Consider the following 22952-nt stretch of genomic DNA (forward strand, 5'->3'; position numbering starts at 1 on the left):
TGTCTATAGCAGTGGTCACTGACTGGTCGATCTCCAAGGCATTCCTAGTCGGTCATTTATGTAAAAAAAAAAAACATACATTAATATTTTATTTTATTATTTATTGTTGACGATAGGTACACCTGATTCAGCTGCCCTGCGCGCCGGGTAGGCATCATGTTCCCATTCTGAACCATTTAATATGGTCTGAGAAGAACAACAATGCATTGGCAGGGCAATATGCAGAGATAATGTTTTGGGCCTATAGCCTACTGCACAAACCTCATTACTACAGTGCTGCCTTTAATAGGTTAATGTTACATAAGTGTACATTTTCAAGTCATGTCATAAATAATGCATGTGTACCAAACCGTGGTTCCTGCTTAACAATACTGTCATCTCAGATTTTCAAAATATGCTTTTGAACCATAGCTAAACAAGCATTTGTGTAAGATTATCGGTAGCCTAGCATAGCATTAAGCCTAGCATTCAGCATGCAACATTTTCACAAAAACAAGAAAAGCATTCAAATAAAATCATGTACCCTTGAAGAACTTCAGATGTTTTCAATGAGGAGACTCTCAGTTAGATAGCAAATGTTCAGTTTTTCCAAAAAGATTATTTGTGTAGGACAAATCGCTCCGTTTTGTTCATCACGTTTGGGTAAGAAAAAACCCGAAAATTAAGTCATTACAACGCAAACTTTTTTCCAAATTAACTCCATAATATCGACAGAAACATGGCAAACGTTGTTTAGAATCAATCCTCAAGGTGTTTTTCACATATCTATCGATGATAAATAATTCGTGGCAGTTTGGTTTCTCCTCTGAAGAAAATGGAACGCGCATGGACCTGGAGATTACGCAGGAGGAGGACACCAGGCGGACACCTGGTAAATGTAGTCTCTTATGGTCAATCTTCCAATGATATGCCTACAAATACGTCACAATGCTGCAGACACCTTGGGGAAACGACAGAAAGTGCAGGCTCATTCCTGGCGCATTCACAGCCATATAAGGAGACATTGGAACACAGGGCATTCAAAATCTGGACCATTTCCTGTATGAAATTTCATCTTGGTTTCACCTGTAGCATTAGTTCTGGGGCACTCACAGATAATATCTTTGCAGTTTTGGAAACGTCAAGAGTTTTTTCTTTCCAAAGCTGTCAATTACATGCATAGTCGAGCATCTTTTCGTGACAAAATATCTTGTTTAAAACGGGAACGTTTTTTATCCAAAAATTAAAAGAGCGCCCCCTATCTCGAAGAAGTTAATGTGTGTGTAGAGTAGCCCTAAAGTGTATAGTGAATGCTGGATGGCCAGGGGAAGGGGCTCATTGCTTACAGTATTTATAATGTCTATAGTGGATCCACTGTAACAAACTGAGGACATACCGGTCTACGTAATACCGGTCTTGTCTTTAGTCTCTCCCTGTATTCTGGAACAAATCTGTGTGTTATCAGGGCAGAAGCCACAGTGTGATGTATGGATGCTGACATAACTCCACCACTCTGCCCAGTGCATCAAGTCACGAGGGCTCCCTCTCCGGCCTCTAGGTCACCAGACTGCTCGAAATGGCGCACACCTGTCACCATCCTTACGCGCATTATGACACTCACCTGGTCTCAATCACCTCCTTGATTACCTGCCCTTTATATGTCACTCCCTTTGGTTTCTTCCCCAGTCGTCATTGTTCCTGTTCTAGGTCGGTGCGCTGTTTGTGTTTCTTGTTTTGTTCTTTTATTTATTCAACGGATTCACTCCCTGAACTTGCTTCCCGACTTTCAGCGTACATCGTTGCACCACCAAAACAGTCTAGACATTTCAGCCAATCTTTTCAAACAGCTCTTACACTTAAAGGGCATTATCATCATTTTCACAGTTTCACAGTATTATTCCAAACTCATAGTGTGGATATGTATAGCTATATATAAAACACAGTAAAATCTCATTTTTGACTGCACTAGGCCTTTAATGTGATCCTTAGTTTGACCTCATGTTTCATGCTCACACACAATGTTACATCAGATAAATGATGCATGTCGGCTGCTCAATGTATAAACTTCAACTTCCCTTGAACCCTCTCTATCTATCTATCTATCTATCTATCTATCTATCTATCTATCTATCTATCTATCTATCTATCTATCTATCTATCTATCTATCCATCTATCTATCTATCTATCTATCTATCTATCTATCTATCTATCTATCTATCTATCTATCTATCTATCTATCTATCTATCTATCTGTATTCACATTTCATATTAGCTTAACATCAAACTAACATAAAAAGCTGCAGTTCATACATTATCAATGGACCAAGCTGCAGTTCATATGAAGGATTATGATTTAGGGAGCAGAAAAATCCGTATCGAAATGGTGTGGTAAGTTCCTTGCCACACCATGTGTTGTAGAGGTCAGATCTTGCACTTGGTAGATCCCACATTACATAAAAGCTTTAGTACCCACCTACATATGAGTCATTCCAGCATTGTGTCAACTTCAGACAAAGGAGATGATTGTGGACTACAGGAAGAAGGGGACAGGGCACGCCCATTCTTATCGACGGGGCTGTAGTGGAGCAGGCTGAGAGCTTCAAGTTCCTTGGTGTCCACATCACCAACAAACTAACATGGTCCAAGCACACCAAGACAGTCCTGAAGAGGGCACGACAAAACCTATTCCCCCTCAGGAGACTGAAAAGATTTGGCATGGGTCCTGAGATTCGCATGTGACAAATAACATTTGATTTGGTTCAGTCGGCAGTATGCTGATAACTGTTGGATCAAATCTACAAGTTGGATCAGAATGTACGAGACAGATAACTTTGAGGCTCCGGGAGGATGTGTCTCTTTGAAAAGGATCCCATGTGTGTTGGAAATGGCACCCCATGCAGAAGTAGTGCACTATATAGGGAATAGGGTGTCATTTGATTTTGACCAAGTCATCCAGGCTTGGTGTATTTTCTGCACCATACAGTTTGTTGTTCTCGCAAGCTGGGTTTTTTGATAATTTGTGTCTGTACCCAACAAATACAAACATTTGCTGAAAAGGAAGATAAGGATATTCTCTCCTCATGGCTATGTCGGTTTAATATTTAATCGCACTTGATTTGTCCCTAATCCAGACATATTAAAAGTAGTACAAATATCCTCCAGAAAGACAGTGATGTGACATGAAATCTTCACAGGCATTAAATAAACAGGTGTTTATCTAATCTTCAACATGCACACAAACACACACACACACACACCTCCTCCACTCACTTTCACTCCACTCTCCCTCATCCAAAGAAGTTCCCTCGAGTTCCAAATGTCCCTTAAACTCACATATAAACTCACCCTAATTGCTCATCAACGATGACTTGTTCATTATGGTCTTACGAAAGATAGCCTCACAACCGCATATGTATGGTCCACTACCCCGAACAAAATACTTCTTTGCCATTTTCATTTGGTGGTTACGGTCTTATTAACTAGGATTCATCCCAAGTGAGACCCTATTCCCTACACAGTGCACTACTTTTGACCAGAGCCCTATGGCTCTAGTAGTGCCCTGTGTAGGGAACAGGTTGCCGTTTGGGACGCAGGGTTACTCATTTATTTCTCTGTATGCTTGGCTGCGGCTCTATTCTCCAGCGGCCTTCATTCCAAATGAGACCATTAGGTTTAATTTGCGACGTGATTCTCCTCTCTACCTTCTAATAACTTAGCCCCTCTTGTCTAATTCATCTCCTAATGCACATTGTTCAGTCAAGGGTGGAGCTGTGGAGCTTAGAGACACCGCTAACAAACCTGTTGTTATGAGTGGAACCTATGCCCGTTTGTGATACATTTTTACTTTAGTAAAAAGAAAGATACCGTACTGCTTGCTCCCGCAGTGTTCTTACAGTATTACAATGCACTTGTATTATAGAAACAGTTTGTACGATATCTCCTCTAGTGTCATATTACCTCGTCTTATCTCATGTCTCACTTATCTCGTTGAATGCCCGTTTCGCCCTACAGAATGCAGGGTTGCTGTTCAAGGTCAGAGTGGTGGGAGGATCTGCCTCCTACAGCTACCTGTCCCCACAAGATGGATGCCCTCTCTTCCACCCTGCCGTGGACAGGTAAGACCACCAGCACCTGCATTATCCATCTCTCTCGCGCGCTTTCTCTCTCTCTCTCGCACTCACACTCTTATCTCTCTTTTTCTCTTTCATTCTCTCTTTTTCTCTCGCACTCTCTCTCTTTCTCTCTCTTTCTCTCTCACGCTCTCTCTTTCTCTCTCTCGCACTCACATCTCTCTTTTTCTCTTTCATTCTCTCGCACTCTCTCTTTCTCTCTCTTTCTCTCTCACGCTCTCTCTTTCTCTCTCCTCTCTCTCTCTCTCTCGCACTCACACTCTTATCTCTCTTTTTCTCTTTCATTCTCTCTTTTTCTCTCGCTCTCTCTTTCTCTCTCACGCTCTCTCTTTCTCCTATCTCTCTCTTTCTCGCACTCACACTCTTATCTCTCTTTTTCTCTTTTTCTCTCTCTCTTTCTCTCACTCTCTCTCACTCTCTCTCTCTCTCTCTCTCTCTCTCTCTCTCTCTGTCAAAATACCTGAACTAAGCTACTATTTGTACATAAAGCCTACTCAAATGCCTGTCATTGAGTATCTTTTTTTTTCACTGTCAGACATAAAATGGTAAACCACGGTATCTCTGAACACTCAGAAACATCACAGGTGAATGAATGTCATGTTGAAGTAGAGATCACTTGCCTATTCTGTGCAAACAGGGCCTTTGAGAAGCCAATGAGCCACGAGGGGTTTACTGTAAAAAGGTAGAGGAATCAAGCCGCAGTGAAGATAAGACAAGAGCCTTTATTCTCCCTCCTGTAGAGCGGGTTCAGCTGTCGTAGGAGCCACAGGGAGCTCCATCTAAAGCTGTGCTGTTGTTGTGATGTGACGGTATAGTGGAGTAGGACTCAAGCCACAGGAGTTCTACTGAGGAGGTGGGACATGGGGTCAGACGCTAGGTAAAAGTACACTTGTCTTGGGGTGGGTGAGTTCGGGGAAGAGGGGTTGCCTGTGTGACCCTCTCTCATCAGCAATTGCAAGAGAAGATGTGTCATCGAATGTTAAACCGTCTGACCATTATATACAGAGACACATAGATGGATCAGAAAAACGTCTTGATCTGAATCATCTTTGAGTTGAATTGACCAGAATGAATAAGTGGTATCCTAGCTGACTATCCGTTATCCTTTGTTCTGGCAATTCATCTCACTCAAGAGCATTCAGTTCTCAATGTCCTTGAATTACAATGCGGTTATAAACAAAAACATGGTTTCGTTGTTATTTCAACTGTGTTCTTCCCTAAAGCTAGAGAGGAGCCATTCTGTCTGGTCTTTATGTTGAAAAAAATCATATTTTCATCATAACACAGCATTACTGTATTCCTCTTACAATGTAATTGCACCAACTCATTTTTCATAAACGGACATGCAAGGAGACTTGGGGGGATTGACTTCTGCACAGCGTTGGCTTTACAAACATGTCATATGGAAGTTATTTCATAGACTTTTCCCTGGCCAATGTCGAACATGATGTTCCTTAGAAACAGTACATAGCCTGAGGCAACAATTTCAGGTATGAACAAGATTCGATTAAAGAGAAAAGAGTCTCTTTAGGAAAGAACCACATTGGGGATGTGTGTGGTCAGGAAGGTATTCTGCTAGAGGCAGAGGGGAAGCTGAGCCACAAACACAGGGAGACAGGAGACTTTCTCCTCATATCAAGTATACAGACAGGAGGAGAGAGAGACAGAGAGAATAGCAGCTGACTGACAAGTAGCTGGTTGCCTGAGGACTGAGTAGGTGGACAGCTCTGTACAGCAGGGGGGCATGGTGTCATCATCAGACACTCTTCAAGGGTTCTGAGCTTCGCTCTCCCATGAATGAGTGATCCTCTGAAGGTCAAAGATGTGGCCCTAGGACACTGGAAAAGTGCACTGGGAAAGGTCAAGGGCACTAAGAAAGGACTCGACAGGCTTACCACCCTCTCTGGGAGTGTGTGCATGCATGTGTGTGTCTCTCTCTCTCTCACTCTTTCCCCTGGTGCTAATTTCAACCGCTCCTTCAGGGTATCAGGAGGTATGGTATTATAAAAGGAAGTGGTATTGATCGGCAGGGAAAGGAAAGGTGAAGAGGAGGGGGAGGTTTGAGAAGTAGGACTGTTCTCGAAGGAATTAGAATGGCGTGTGACGGACAAGGGATGGGACACAGGCTTTTCAAGGAGCGCGTGTGTGTGTGACACACATGCATGTGTATGAAGGACACATTGGAACCACAATAGTGCTTTGAATCAGAGGGCATTGTTGTCTGAGTGTATTGAGGCTGGATTCCAAGTCCGAGTACATGACAAAGATCCATTGTAAAGAGTTGTGACACAAGTGCCTCTTGACATGGTCATTCTGTACTGAAAATACAGTCAACACAATTGGAATTCAGAGGGGGGGGGACTAGGTTGTCTTCCTTGATTTCCTTTTGTGGGATTAGCATTTTTATCCAGGCAAAAGAATAACAGTGACATCATACTCTGTCTCTCTCCCCATCTCTGTAACTCTTATTTTAATCTCTTCCATGACAGAGACAAAAACAAATACTATAAGCAGCTCTGCTATAGTGCCTAAGTGCCTGCTCTTTGCCCCCCAGTTAGTAAAGTCATAAGCAGGCATTTAAAACGTTGGGTTCATACCGTGGCAGACTTTTCAGCTCTGAATTACACAGTCAGATTCATTTTGACAAGCAGCCTCTCTTCCTTAATTGCAATTGTTTCTGTGTGGATTTGAAGGCGGGTTGGAATAATGTGTGAACGTGAAAGGAATTAATGGGGCCGCGGTCGTCTGTGGAGCGAAGCTGGCTGTTAATTCTGAGGTGATATTGATGAACACAATAAACATGCATCCAGACATGATTACACACACACACACACACACACACACACACACACACACACACACACACACAAGAACATCCTTTACATTATAAAGAGTCACAGATTCAGTCCTTTGTGCTCATACAGTGTGTGCACACGCCTGTCCATGCTAACAAGGTATCAGTTTCACTTTGAAATGAGAGGTTTTTCCAAACGTCTATGGGTGAAGTCATGGTAAACGTTGTTTTTTGACATTTAAGTTGAGATACTGTTACCTAACTCCACATAAGTTAAATACAAACACTTGCTGGGGGTGAAAGTTTGGGAAAGGCATTATACCATTGCCCAGCACTGGGATTGAACACGAAACCCTCAACGCCAGATTGCAGCTTTTAAACCCATCCACCATCCCTGTCCACAACGCCCTAGCAAGCCAACAGCTTACTTTAAAGTAATAGCGCTCACTTTTCCCCCTAGTGGCCGGTTTTGAAGGCAATTCTTCTTGGGACCTGGTTAGATGTCTCTACTTTGACTTCAAACTAAAGCGATCTCCCTGGTCCATGAACACACACACACAGAGAAATGTCAGACTACATCCACTATTGAAGCAGTGTCCTTTATGTCCCAGTGTCCTTTATGTCCCAGTGTCCTGCAGGTAGAGGAGGTGTTAGATCTGTCTCAGTGTGTATTCATCACTCAACACTGTCTGTCTGTAGCCACTGGGACTGTGACCTTCGGTTGAGTCAAAGGCAGACAGCAGCACGCACCCTGACACAACCGAGGACTAACTTACCTTTACAACTTACACTTTCAAGGACACAAGCAAACACACGCTCACACACCAAATGAATAGTTCTTCTGACAGCAGTGCTTCAGACACTAAGTTGATTCCCCAGATGTATTTCTCCATCTGTGTTTCTACCTCAGAACTCCCTGTTTCCTGGAGAGGGATTGTTGAAGAGAGAGATGTTGAAGGTTTGCCTTTTATAGCACCCCTTTTGTGTCAATGAGACCAAAAGGGAGATGATTGATCCTTGTCACACTACAGAGTCGTGTCTCTTGTGGAAACTGCTTGGCAACCGTTGAAAGTCACAGAGAAGAGTACAGAGCACTCAGTTCACAGTTATAACAGAAAGCAGTCTCTTTCATTAAATGGATGTCTTTTCAGTCACTTTCATTTCATGCTGGTTTAGTAATCAACACTATGATCAATGTGGTTTGAGTTTACTCTTGACGTCAATACCTTATGGAAGCCTGACACCTAGTGGCGCATTTCAGAGCTTCCCACTGTGCCCACTAACCGGTGCCCATTCTATTCCACTGCATCAGCACCTCTTATCATCAATCAAACTCACTACAAAGATTACCTGTACATTTGAGTCAGGAATGTTTTACCGTGATGGAAGTCTCAGGTAAACAATGGCTTGACTTAGAATACAGAATACTGATGTTTGTTTACATACACACACACACACACACATATATATACTCCATAACTAATAGGGAAAGATTAGCATGGACCTAATGGCATCTCAAAACAATGTCTAACACTTCTGGATTCCAAAGGCTTGACGACTGTGCTTACAAACTGGGAATACTACAAGTATCATGCTGCAGAATACTGATGTGTATTACAGTGTATTAGTGTATTACGACATACAGATGGACTTCGATAAATGCAGTGTAATACGACATATAATACAACTCCTATTGTAATGGCATTTTAAAACAGTAATCCTTGAGGTATGAGACACAAACCTTTGTCTATGTGAAAAAATCACTGTATGGGATACCTAGGCCAGCTCTATCCCAGTGGTAGTCTAGTAGACACTGTATCCAGTGGTAGTCTGGTAGACATTGTACCCAGTGGTAGTCTAGTAGACATTGTACCCAGTGGTAGTCTAGTAGACATTGTACCCAGTGGTAGTCTAGTAGACACTGTATCCAGTGGTAGTCTAGTAGACATTGTATCCAGTGGTAGTCTGGTAGACATTGTATCCAGTGGTAGTCTAGTAGACACTGTATCCAGTGGTAGTCTAGTAGACATTGTATCCAGTGGTAGTCTGGTAGACACTGTACCCAGTGGTAGTCTAGTAGACACTGTATCCAGTGGTAGTCTAGTAGACACTGTATCCAGTGGTAGTTTGGTAGACATTGTATCCAGTGATAGTCAGGTAGACATTGTATCCAGTGGTAGTCTGGTAAACATTGTACCCAGTGGTAGTCAGGTAGACATTGTATCCAGTGGTAGTCTGGTAGACATTGTATCCAGTGATAGTGGTGGTAGACATTGTATCCAGTGGTAGTCTGGTAAACATTGTATCCAGTGGTAGTCTAGTAGACACTGTATCCAGTGGTAGTCTAGTAGACATTGTATCCAGTGGTAGTCTGGTAAACACTGTACCCATCGGTAGTCTAGTAGACACTGTATCCAGTGGTAGTCTGGTAGACACTGTATCCAGTGGTAGTTTGGTAGACATTGTATCCAGTGATAGTCAGGTAGACATTGTATCCAGTGGTAGTCTGGTAAACATTGTACCCAGTGGTAGTCAGGTAGACATTGTATCCAGTGGTAGTCTGGTAGACACTGTATCCAGTGGTAGTTTGGTAAACATTGTACCCAGTGGTAGTCTAGTGGACACTGTATCCAGTGGTAGTCTGGTAGACATTGTATCCAGTGGTAGTTTGGTAAACATTGTATCCAGTGGTACTTTGGTAAACATTGTACCCAGTGGTAGTCTGGTAGACATTGTATCCAGTGGTAGTTTGGTAAACATTGTATCCAGTGGTAGTCTGGTAAACATTGTACCCAGTGGTAGTCTGGTAGATATTGTACTCAGAAGATAGTGTGTATTCATCATGTAATATGTTTTCCAGAGCCCTGAAGTTATGTGGCCCAGGAGGACCACCCCACGTGAAGCTGGTGATTGAGTGGGAACACAAGATCAAAGAATGGTGAGCACTGGACATACACATGTACACACACCAAATCAATTGACTCAGACACACACACACACATCCATTATTTATTGCGTAGAACGATTCACTCTGTATTAATCTCGCTCACTCTCTCACAAACACACACACTCATACCCAAACTTTTTGCCTGTGTGTGTGTGTGTGTCAGTCTGTTTGGTAACATCCAGGAGGAGGTGGTGAAGGACTCAGAGAGTGTGAGAGTCCAGCAGCAGCAGCACCTGCAGCAGCACAGCTGTACCCTGGACGAGTGCTTTCAGCTCTACACCAAAGAGGAACAGGTAACATGGACTGTACAATACTGTCCAATGCAACTGGTCTTAACCTACCCTTTGGGTACTGAACATTAAAGATGCACTATGCAGAAATTGTACCTCCTTTCAATGAGAATGACAGATCTCTATGTGAATTGGGTCGAGTCGACCAAAACGTTACAGTACATATAGCAGCTTTAATATTGCATTAGTCGATTCATAAGTTAATTTCTCTCTCACTTACTCACTCACTCACTCACTCACTCACTCACTCACTCTTTCACTCTCACTCCCTGAGTATTTTTATATGGTTTTGGACAAACGTAGTGTATGAAGACTATAACTTTATCTGAGACTTCACCACTGACCATGTGTGTGTGTGTTCTCTCCAGCTGGCCCCAGACAACGCATGGAAGTGTCCCCACTGACAAGGGTGTGTGTGTGTGTGTGTTCTCTCCTGCTGGCCCCAGACAACGCATGGAAGTGTCCCCACTGACAAGGGTGTGTGTGTGTGTGTGTGTGTGTGTGTGTGTGTGTGTGTGTGTGTGTGTGTGTGTGTGTGTGTGTGTGTGTGTGTGTGTGTGTGTGTGTGTGTGTGTGTTCTCTTCCCGCTGGCCCCAGACGACGCATGGAAGTGTCCCCACTGACAAGGGTGTGTGTGTGTGTGTGTGTGTTCTCTCCAGCTGGCCCCAGACGATGCATGGAAGTGTCCCCACTGACAAGGGTGTGTGTGTGTTCTCTCCTGCTGGCCCCAGACAACGCATGGAAGTGTCCCCACTGACAAGGGTGTGTGTGTGTGTGTGTGTGTGTGTGTGTGTGTGTGTGTGTGTGTGTGTGTGTGTGTGTGTGTTCTCTCCAGCTGGCCCCAGACGATGCATGGTGAAGTGTCCCCACTGACAAGGGTGTGTGTGTGTTCCTCCCTGGCCCCAGACAACGCATGGAAGTGTCCCCACTGACAAGGGTGTGTGTGTGTGTGTGTGTGTGTGTGTGTGTTCTCTCCAGCTGGCCCCAGACAACGCATGGAAGTGTCCCCACTGACAAGGGTGTGTGTGTGTGTGTGTGTTCTCTCCAGCTGGCCCCAGACAACGCATGGAAGTGTCCCCACTGACAAGGGTGTGTGTGTGTGTGTGTGTGTGTGTGTGTGTGTGTCTCTCCAGCTGGCCCCAGACGACGCATGGAAGTGTCCCCACTGACAAGGGTGTGTGTGTGTGTGTGTGTGTGTGTGTGTTTCTCTCCTGCTGGAAGTGTCCCCACTGACAAGACTGGCCCCAGACAACGCATGGAAGTGTCCCCACTGACAAGGGTGTGTGTGTGTGTGCTGGCCCCAGACAACGCATGGAAGTGTCCCCACTGACAAGGGTGTGTGTGTGTGTGTGTGTGTGTGTGTGTGTGTGTGTGTGTGTGTGTGTGTGTGTGTGTGTGTGTGTGTGTGTGTTCTCTCCAGCTGGCCCCAGACATGCATGGAAGTGTCCCCACTGACAAGGGTGTGTGTGTGTTCTCTCCTGCTGGCCCCAGACAACGCATGGAAGTGTCCCCACTGACAAGGGTGTGTGTGTGTGTGTGTGTGTGTTCTCTCCAGCTGGCCCCAGACAACGCATGGAAGTGTCCCCCACTGACAAGGGTGGTGTGTGTGTGTGTGTGTTCTCTCCAGCTGGCCCCAGACGAATGGAAGTGTCCCCACTGACAAGGGTGTGTGTGTGTGTGTGTGTGTGTGTGTGTGTGTGTGTGTGTGTGTGTGTGTGTGTGTGTGTGTGTGTGTGTGTGTGTGTGTGTTCTCTCCAGCTGGCCCCAGACAACGCATGGAAGTGTCCCCACTGACAAGGGTGTGTGTGTGTGTGTGTGTGTGTGTGTGTGTGTGTGTGTGTGTGTGTGTGTGTGTGTGTGTGTGTGTGTCCAGGTGGAAGTGTCCCCACTGACAAGGGTGTGTGTGTGTGTGTGTGTGTGTGTGTGTGTTCTCTCCAGCTGGCCCCAGACGACGCATGGAAGTGTCCCCACTGTAAGCAGCTCCAGCAGGGCATGGTGAAGATGTCCCTGTGGACCCTCCCCGACATCCTCATCCTCCACCTCAAACGCTTCCGACAGGTAACTGGAGCCGATCACATGTAGCGGATTGCCGTTCTTCCCAAAAGCACCACAATGGAAATAAGTCATTAATTGTGTTAACCTTGATAGTTGATTAAAAATTCAATGAATCAGGTGGGCGAGCGGCGCAACAAGCTGTCCACCCAGGTGCGCTTCCCCCTGGCCGGGTTGGACATGGCCCCCCACGTGGTGAAGAGGTCCCAGAGCATGAGGAACCTGGGGGACCTGGGACCCTGGCCCCCCACATGGAAACAGCCTGAAGGCAGCAGTCATCATATTAGTCACCCAGACATGGCCCTGCCTCCTGACTTCCTCTATGACCTCTATGCAGTGTGTAACCACCATGGTGGGATGCACGGCGGACATTACACAGGTACTGGTTGGCCATTGATATACCATTGATGTAGGAGACGTGATGTTGAGGAGAGAGGCATACTGACTGGCTGTTGATCGAGAAGTGAGGAGAGAATATTGTTAGTGAGAGAGATGCCTACTGCCAAATAATGATGATACATAGGACATGCATAACAGTGCAGTGCCCTCCTCTATAGTGGTCACATCAACTTACATTACTATACCCAGGACATAAGGATTGTGGTGCAGCCTGTCTCTACAGTCCTGTGTGCGTTTTGCAGCGTACTGCAGGAACTCAGTGGACGGCCAGTGGTACAGCTATGACGACAGCAGTGTGGACCTGGTGCCTGAGGAGGAGGTGTGTACCAGGGGGGCCTACATACTGTTCTACCAGAGACGTAACGTCATCCCCCCCTGGTCCGCCAGCAGCTCAATCAGAGGTGGGTAGTGTACCACACACGCACAAGCATGGACACACACACATCACAGGAGAGAGTTCACTCAGGGTTCAATTCCATTACAGCTGAACTCCGTACAGAGGTAGTATTAGATACATCAAGACCATTCAGCCTTTATCCACTAAAGGTTAACTCGTAACTGCAGGTTTCACTCAAGCACCATGCTCCAACCACCTGAACCAGCAAAACATCAATGTGATATTTCAATTGCTAAATGCTTTATTCTACATAGCAATTATCTGTGTAGTTTTTCTGTGTTTTCTGTATTGACTGGATTGGAACTGACATGTGTAGGTGTCTTTCTGGTCCGGTGCCCATAGTCACAGAAACGTCTCTCTCCCCTCTGTAGGCTCCACCAGTTCCTCCATGTCGGACCACTGGCTGGTCCGTCTGAATGGGGACAGTAAGAGGGGTAGTCTGGTGTCCCGCTCCTCCACCACCTGCCCCTCCTCTGTCCATGACTCCCCGGAGTCCCCCGTCTTCCTTGATGACCCGCCCAGAGAGGAGGAAGGTGAGGGGCCTGGGAAACATGAGATGCATGGTAAACCAAAGAAAGGTAAAAGAAAATATTTAAAAAACAAAAACGTTCTTCGGTCTTCATTCCATTGGTGGTGGAAGGGTGATGGGTGGTGGTGGTGGTGAGTTTTCCCATTACTACAGTAGGAGAGACTGGGGTAAGTTGAGTGGTTTACATTCAACATCACTCCGTCAAGGGAAACAGTATTATTTCTAACAAATATATTTACATACACTGAGTATACCAAACATTGGGAATACCTTATTAATATTTAATTACCCCCTTTTGCCCTCAGAACAGCCTCAATTTGTCAGGGCATGGACTCTACAAGGTGTCAAAAGTGTTCCACAGGGACACTGGCCCATGTTGACTCCAATGCTTTCCAAAGTAGTGTCAAGTTGGCTGGATGTCCTTTGGGTGTTGGACCATTCTTGATACACACGGGAAACTGTTGAGGCCCTGTTGTTACCTCATATCCCAGCGATAATGACTTACACACTTACATTTGCTCAAGTAGCCATTGGCTCAAATTACCCTTAGACAAACATTTTGGCTATATTATCCCACACAGATACAAGGATGCACTTTCCTGCTAGGTTTAGGACCACATATTGAGCTTATAGAGACCCCAACTGATGTATAGAACAATCTTAAAATGATCTACTTTGGTTAAGACACAAGCATCATAAAAATTCACAATAAATTAATTTTGCTTTGTGAAAATCTATTTTTTGGACCTAACTTGCTTACCACTTTTTCCATGTGGTTTCTTCCTTCACAGACTCAAGAAAAGGATGACCTCATCCTAAATATTTGGTCAAATGATTATTGTGTATGGTTTCCTAGAAACAAGGGTGGCTCAACTTTCCCCTTTGGCTCAACTTCTCCCCTTTTTAAAGCACTTTGAGCATCTGGAAAAACTAAATCTAATCAGTGGTTATTATTATTCCATGTTGTTGCTAATACGCCACACGTGAGCATAGAGTGCATCACATCTTTAATGTTTAGCTGAACACATTCTACTCTAACTGTGGATGTGCATTTACGTAATCTCTTCCTATACATGCACAGTCCATGCCTACATACAGTTGAAGTCAGAAGTTTAAATATACTTAAGTTGGAGTCATTAAAACACGTTTTTCAACCACTCCACAACTTTCTTGTTAACTAACTACAGTTTTGGAAGTCGGTTAGGACATCTACTTTCTGCATGACACAAGTCATTTTTCCAACAATTGTTTACAGACAGATTATTTCACTTATAATTCACTGTATCACAATTCCAGTGGGTCAGAGGTTTATATACACTAAGTTGACTGTGCCTTTAAACAGCATGGGAAATTCCAGATAATGATGTCATGGCTTTCGAAGCTTTGCTTGACATCATGGGAAAATCAAAATAAATCAGCCAAGACCTCAGAAAAGAAATGGCAGACCTCCACAAGTCTTGTTCATCCTTGGGAGCAATTTCCAAACGCCTGAAGGTACCACATTCATCTGTACAAACAATAGTATGCAAGTATAAACACCATGGGACCACGCAGCCGTCATACCGCTCAGGAAGGAGACACGTTCTGTCTCCTAGAGATGAACACACAGGTCCTTCTGTAGCTCAGTTGGTAGAGCATGGCGCTTGTAACGCCAGGGTAGTGGGTTCAATCCCCGGGACCACCCATACGTAGAATGTATGCACACATGACTGTAAGTCGCTTTGGATAAAAGCGTCTGCTAAATGGCATATATTATTATTATTATTATTATATTATTATTATTATATTAACATACTTTGTTACGACAAGTGCAAATCAATTCCAGAACAACAGCAAAGGACCTTGTGAAGATGCTGGAGGAAACAGGTACAAAAGTATCTATACCTCCAGTAAAATGAGTCTTATATCGACATAACCTGAAAGGCCACTCGGCAAGGAAGAAGCCACTGCTCCAAAACTGCCTTAAAAAAGCCAGACTACGGTTTGCAACTGCACATGGGGACAAAGATCTTACTTTTTGGAGCAATGTCTGATGAAACAAGATAGAACTGTTTGGCCATAATGACCATCGTTATGTTTGGAGGAAAAAGGGGGATTCTTGCAACCCGAAGAACACCATCCCAACCGTGAAGCACCAGGGTGGCAGCAACATGGTGTGGGGGTGTTTTGCTGCAGGAGGGACTGGTGCACTTCACAAAATAGATGGCGTCATGAGGAAAGGAAAATGATGTGGACGTATTGAAGCAACATCTCAAGACATCAGTCAGGAAGTTAAAGCTTGGTCGCGAATGGGTCTTCCAAATGGACAATGACCCCAATCATACTTCCAATGTTGTGGCAAAATGGCTTAAGAACAACAAAGTCAAGGTATTAGAGTGGCCATCACAAAGCCCTGACTTAAATCCCATAGAAAATTTGTGGGCAGAACTGAAAAAGCGTGTGCGAGCATGGAGGCCTACAAACCTGACTCAGTTACACCAACTCTGTCAGGAGGAATGGGCCAAAAGTCACCCAACTAATTGTGGGATGCTTATGGAAGGCTACCCAAAACATTTGACCCAAGTTAAACAATTTAAAGGCAATGCTAACAAATACAAATTGAGTGTATGTAAACTTCTGACCCACTGGGAATGTGATGAAATAAATCATTCTCTCTACTATTATTCTGACATTTCACATTCTTAAAATAAAGTGGTGATCCTAACTGACCTAAAACAGGGATTTTTTTACTAGGATTAAACGTCAGGAATTGTTAACTGAGTTTAAATATATTTGGCTATGGTGTATGTAAACTTCTGACTTCAACTGTATATAATGTTGCCGGGAAAAAAAGCTCATTGTGATCGCTGTGCTTGTAATTTACAATTTAATAAAAGGGGTTTGAAAATGTAAAGTTAGTCTAGCTTAAAATGTCAGAGACACTATGGTAAAGTGTTCTTTTCTCTCTCTCTTTCACCACCAGGTGGTTTTGAGACCAGGCCATTTGTACGGGGCATCCAGGGTCGTAGCGTCAGCATGAGGACCCCCACTAAGAACAAAGAGACACTGAACAAGGTCTTTCCGCTACGCTGGTCGTTCGGCTCCAAGGACCGCCAAAATATTGCAGCTGAGGCCGCCCCTGCTCCCATCCCCACCCCTGCCCCTGTGGAACTGGTGGAGTACCTAGAGTCTGGAAGAAGACCTCGCTGCACCAAGGACTCTATAGTCAATTTAATGACGGGCTCTGAGAGCCGGAAGGGTCCTGCCATCAGCTCCCCCAGTGTGGGAGGTAGCCTGAACTGCATGGGACAATCAGAGTCTCCGCAGATGCCAGAGGGCCAGAGAAGACCAGTCACAGACAAGACAGGGAGTCTGAGACGAAGTAGCAAAGGGTCCCATCAGCAGCAGAGAGACCAGGGGGACCAGAGAGACCAGAGAGACCAGGGGGACCAGAGAGACCAGAGGGACGAGGGTAGGATGGGCAGTAGTAGTAGTACTAACACTCTGACCAGGAGGAATACCAAGAAGAGTAAGGAGAAGGACCAGGGAAAGCCCCAAGAGGCCCCATCTAGGAGGGGGTCTAGTGCAGGCGTCCAGTCCAGCTCCAGCACCCACAGCCTCAGAGACAGAGACTGGGAAGGCACCCTGAGGAGAGGGGCCAAGGGCCACCAGGACCCACCACCAAGGGACTGTCTGGTACCACCCGAGGGAGAAAAGAGAAGGAAGGGTGAGAAGGTAGAGGAGGCCTCCAAGAGCCACGAGGGGCTGCTGTCTTTCTTCAAAAGCAACTTCAAGAAGAAGGACAAGGAGTCGTCATCGTCTCGCAAGTCCGACTCTGGAAAAGTTGGTGACGTCGGCGGGTCCAGCACCTCCCAGCTGTCCCTGTCCAGTGGAGCCCCAGGCGGGGCCACGAAGACGGGGGAGGCGAAATCCAACGGAGCCCCCCGCAACGGGAGTGCCAATCATCTCGGAGACGAGCTACCCAACGGTAAAGCCAGACGCGCCGCTGCTGCCCATATCAAGCGCTCTCAGAGCTCATCCAACATCCCCAGCAAGGAGGAGTCTAGCATGCGAAGGACCGCCTCTTTACACCGCAAAGGGCTGTCCCATGACGTGGCTCCGCCCCCTCGCAGCCTCACAGCAGAGACGCCCTCCTACGGTACCCTGCAGAGGACTCGCTATAGTACCAACTCATTGGGACGCAAGAGGACGGTCCCCGAGTCCAGCTTTTAGCTGACATACACACACACCCTGACACACACGAACCAGGGTCGTTTTCACTAGGCACCAAACAGAAGAAATGGACTGAACAGGGAGGGATTATCTTCCTTTGTCGAGTAAGAAATGCTATGTTTTCTACATTTTGCTACATTGACTTTGTGCACTAATCAATCTGACCTTGATCAAAGCAATGGAGCTCCACTGGAAGGATACTCCTGTAGCACAGAAACACAGGTATGTGAAAACCACACAAGGTGGCGTGGAGGGGTGTAGCGTCAGTGAAAGAGCCATTCACAGGGCCAAGGAGAACATTTAGGAAAGGTGACACAAAGTAACATAAACAAAATGTCATATCAGAATGAATATTTTCTTATTCCAGTTTTGATTTTATTTATGTGTAAACAATTATTGTGACTTAACAAGTGCCTCAGTAACTGATATGCAGTTTTTAACCAATGAGTTTGTGGACACCTGGTCAGCACCGGAAGCACATGTTGTATTCACACACATACATGCACACACACACACACACACACACAGGCATGCACACGCACGCACACAGGCATGCACACACATTATCTACACTCGTGTCTTAAAATCGTAGTAAATGAATGGCATTCATCACTATCCTCCTCGATCGGTTTGTCCAGTAGTGGCACCTAAAGGGATGTTGTGACGGTGTCATGACAATACGTTTCGTTATTAATGTCTACACGCTCTAGAAGATTTGGACAAAAACATTGATTCATTGAAAGTCTACATCAGAGCTTTAATAGGTGATTTCCTCCTAGATTGAACTATGAATGATTTAATAACTGGTTGTACGTGCTGCTTGCACTGCAAACTGGCTGCTATATGGATTCGCACATTGCAAGTGAAGGTTATGATATTGCACTTTCTACAATGCCAATGGTACCGAACTCTCCCTTTCATGCAGTAAGAAGGGGACCCTCCTAACAATATATCTTGGCCTACGCAACACGTCCCTCTTCATTCTTAAACTCGTGAAAATATGCAGTTTGACCACACAATCCATTATTATAAATTCAAGTACATTTACATGGAAATTTGACATTTTTAGCACTGAAATCTGGCTTTATGATTCTAAGGAAATGACTGTGTTTTAAATTAGTACAAAATGACTTCAGTTTGATCTATTCTTGCTACCGGTAGGTAATGTAACTTTATGAAGCTGATACACTGACAGTCTGGTATGTAGGTCTATGTGGTACTGTATTAGAGAGGCAAGCGGTGTCGATGGATTGCATTATTATGCAGTTCTCTATGAAGGAGCATGCACTGTAACAGTAAGGTCTAACAGTAAGGTCTAACAGTAAGGTCACTGTAACAGTAAGATCTAACAGTAAGGTCTAACAGTAAGGTCACTGTAACAGTAAGGTCTAACAGTAAGGTCTAACAGTAAGGTCACTGTAACAGTAAGGTCTAACAGTAAGGTCTAACAGTAAGGTCACTGTAACAGTAAGGTCTAACAGTAAGGTCACTGTAACAGTAAGATCTAACAGTAAGGTCACTGTAACAGTAAGATCTAACAGTAAGGTCACTGTAACAGTAAGGTCACTGTAACAGTAAGATCTAACAGTAAGGTCACTGTAACAGTAAGGTCACTGTAACAGTAAGATCTAACAGTAAGGTCACTGTAACAGTAAGGTCACTGTAACAGTAAGGTCACTGTAACAGTAAGGTCTAACAGTAAGGTCACTGTAACAGTAAGGTCACTGTAACAGTAAGGTCACTGTAACAGTAAGGTCTAACAGTAAGGTCACTGTAACAGTAAGGTCTAACAGTAAGGTCACTGTAACAGTAAGGTCACTGTAACAGTAAGGTCATTTATTTGAATCATCAGACTGTCCACTACAGTAGGCAGTAGATATACTGCTCCAATCACCCCTGAATGTCACATACGTGTTATTTATCAACCTTGATGAGCTCTTTGCCCCCCCCCTTATCCAGTCTTACTTCTCATCCTCTCTCTCTTCACTCCTCCACATCAATCAGTCTAATCTTTTTTCCATTTTTTTTTTCATTCCCTGTCATCCATCGTGTCTCTCATCAAGTCTCTTTGGCCACTGACTAAAGGTCCCCTCTGCTCCAATCTGCAGAGCTCTCTGGCGTTAACGGCCTAGGCGTTCGATTGAAACACCCTCGCTCTCACTGGGTTGAAATTAGCGGTGTAATTGGGTCGAGTCTCTACGGTACAATATCCCTTCTTAAGAGTCATTAAGGTACACCGTGGGAAGAGGCTGTAGCTACTGGCAGAGTCACGTAATGTCTGAGTCTGAGAACCTTTTACATTTTTCTTTACCTGTTAGTCATCCATTTTCCTTCCTGAAAGCTACAGTATATGTACAGCTACAGTATATGTACAGCTACAGTATATGTACAGCTACAGTATATGTACAGCTACAGTATATATACAGCTACAGTATATGTACAGCTACAGTATATGTACAGCTACAGTATATGTACAGCTACAGTATATGTACAGCTACAGTATATGTACAGCTACAGTATATGTACAGCTACAGTATATGTACAGCTACAGTATATGTACAGCTACAGTATATGTACAGCTACAGTATATGTACAGCTACAGTATATGTACAGCTACAGTATATGTACAGCTACAGTATATGTACAGCTACAATATATGTACAGCTACAGTATATGTACAGCTACAATATATGTACAGCTACAGTATATGTACAGCTACAATGTATGTACAGCTACAGTATATGTACAGCTACAGTATATGTACAGCTACAGTATATGTACAGCTACAGTATATGTACAGCTACAGTATATGTACAGCTACAGTATATGTACAGCTACAGTATATGTACAGCTACAGTGTATGTACAGCTACAGTGTATGTACAGCTACAATATATGTACAGCTACAGTATATGTACAGCTACAGTATATGTACAGCTACAGTATATGTACAGCTACAGTATATGTACAGCTACAGTATATGTACAGCTACAGTATATGTACAGCTACAGTATATGTACAGCTACAGTATATGTACAGCTACAGTGTATGTACAGCTACAGTATATGTACAGCTACAATATATGTACAGCTACAGTATATGTACAGCGACAGTATATGTACAGCTACAGTGTATGTACAGCTACAGTATATGTACAGCTACAGTATATGTACAGCTACAGTATATGTACAGCTACAGTATATGTACAGCTACAGTATATGTACAGCTACAATATATGTACAGCTACAGTATATGTACAGCTACAGTATATGTACAGCTACAGTATATGTACAGCTACAATGTATGTACAGCTACAGTATATGTACAGCTACAGTATATGTACAGCTGCAGTATATGTACAGCTACAGTATATGTACAGCTGCAGTATATGTACAGCTGCAGTATATGTACAGCTACAGTATATGTACAGCTGCAGTATATGTACAGCTGCAGTATATGTACAGCTACAGTATATGTACAGCTGCAGTATATGTACAGCTGCAGTATATGTACAGCTGCAGTATATGTACAGCTGCAGTATATGTACAGCTACAGTATATGTACAGCTGCAGTATATGTACAGCTACAGTATATGTAGCTTTCAGTTGATACATTTAATGGACCTAGCAGTGCCACACTTTATCGTAGGGGTGAGAAAGACACTTCAACACCCCACACCAGTTAGTCCTTGACACTAATTACACTTACACTTAGCGCCTGTCTGTGCCACTCGGGCACAGTTCTAAGCAATAAAGATTGAATGAATGTCTGGTCACGTCGTGTCCATGTTTTGCACATAGAATATACTGCTGAAGTGTAAGTTGAAGGAAGCATTGTGGGCAGCAATTCAACAGCTTGTCATTGGTACACCAAGCATGGATAACAATAAGGTAGCAAATCCATATGGCCAGTTTTCAGCTCATTTCTTTAACAAATGATGCCTTTTGTTAGTATAGCCAGTTTTCACTCCCAATAATTAGTGGACCAAGCCAAAGCATTGGTATTATCCTGGAGCAATTTTTTACAGTAACAAACTCACCAGTCACTATGGGACTCTATTGGGAAGATGGAGGATCACATCAGTTTCATGTTAAATAAATAAGCCTATTACAATCCTAAGTTGTGAAGTTTTGTCGTTTGTCTTTGCAGCTTGAATTCCTGGGGGACAGAGGGGTGTTGAGTTTGAGTTGCAACAGTACTTCACAGTCAACCGTCTTAAAACTTCACTGTTGCCCGTAGGTCTTTTCTGTGACCGAGCTATGCTTGGTGATAGATAGCATGGCTTATCTATAGACAACATGGTCTCATTAAAATATGTCAAAATAGTGCCATAATAACCATTAGTTATACTGTATGTCACAGAAACAAACATATGATGTCTGCTGTGGGAATAAGAGCGTTCAGATGGGACAAAGTCTGTATTGTTCATTGACATTTTGTTTTTCTTTTGTTCTAGATGAGGACACTATGTACCTACCACAAAGTTTACTTGTACCAAAATTAAAATGAAGACTACAAATGAAGGTTTTTTTCCAATTATTTTGTGAAATGTGTGATAAAGATGATTTATATGCAACTTTTCTACATTTGATAAGAGTTTTGTAAATATATGAATACACATAGCTCTATATAATATATGTATAAAGGGAGACATGATGTAGTATTGCCTTGTATAAATCGCAGGGCTATGAGGTTAAGGCTGATGCACAAGTATAGGCCTCAACTGTGGTGTGTACTGTTCTTCTATGCACAAGAGTACGACAAGGTATATGTTATTACTGTAAAACTATTACTGTAAAACGACCACGAGGGTTTGTATCTGCCTAATTAGTTTATACTGCAAATAAAGCAATTGTTTAACACACGTGGGTTTGTGTGCAGTTATGTATTCTGTATTCACTCACTTGGATACATGTGTATTGTATATTCTAAACTGAGTGGTTCGAGCCCGAATGCTGATTGGCTGACAGCCGTGGTATATCAGACCATATAGCACAGGAATGACAAAGCATGACTTTTTACTGGTCTAATTGCATTGGTAACCAGTTTATAATGGCAATAATGGCCATAAACATCACCCCCTCAGGCCTTATTGCTTAGTGTTCTTAATGTTTTGTACACTCAGTGTATAGTATAGTATACGTGAGTATAGTATGGTGCTTGGTTCCATTGTTGGAGCTGTCTTCATACTCTTCAAGCGTCTACATAAAGAACACCTATACA

At 43.8% G+C, this 22952-nt stretch overlaps 1 protein-coding gene across 49 annotated transcripts in view; it reads left to right on the plus strand.

Moving 5' to 3' along the window:
* LOC118389406 (ubiquitin carboxyl-terminal hydrolase 43-like) overlaps positions 1-22591 on the plus strand; it is a 117166-nt gene extending 94575 nt beyond the window's left edge. The window contains exons 9-19 of one of the 49 annotated variants that reach the window (XR_008088299.1): positions 3992-4095; positions 9765-9842; positions 10015-10144; positions 12080-12199; positions 12314-12572; positions 12835-12993; positions 13361-13567; positions 16481-19030; positions 19117-19369; positions 19404-19450; positions 19498-22591. Coding sequence is in view for 1 of the 49 variants with exons in the window: in XM_052490329.1 (XP_052346289.1) it covers positions 3992-4095; positions 9765-9842; positions 10015-10144; positions 12080-12199; positions 12314-12572; positions 12835-12993; positions 13361-13567; positions 16481-17730 (2307 nt within the window). In the remaining 48 variants the exon portion in view is untranslated. Of the gene's footprint in view, positions 1-3991; positions 4096-9764; positions 9843-10014; positions 10145-12079; positions 12200-12313; positions 12573-12834; positions 12994-13360; positions 13568-16480 lie in introns of all 49 variants that reach the window. The other 48 variants (XR_008088304.1, XR_008088293.1, XR_008088308.1 and 45 more) reach the window with 48 other exon arrangements.
* The last annotated feature ends 361 nt before the right edge of the window (positions 22592-22952 follow it).

The sequence above is a fragment of the Oncorhynchus keta genome, chromosome 32 (genome assembly GCF_023373465.1).
Source record: "Oncorhynchus keta strain PuntledgeMale-10-30-2019 chromosome 32, Oket_V2, whole genome shotgun sequence".
Classification (NCBI taxonomy): Eukaryota; Metazoa; Chordata; class Actinopteri; order Salmoniformes; family Salmonidae; genus Oncorhynchus; species Oncorhynchus keta.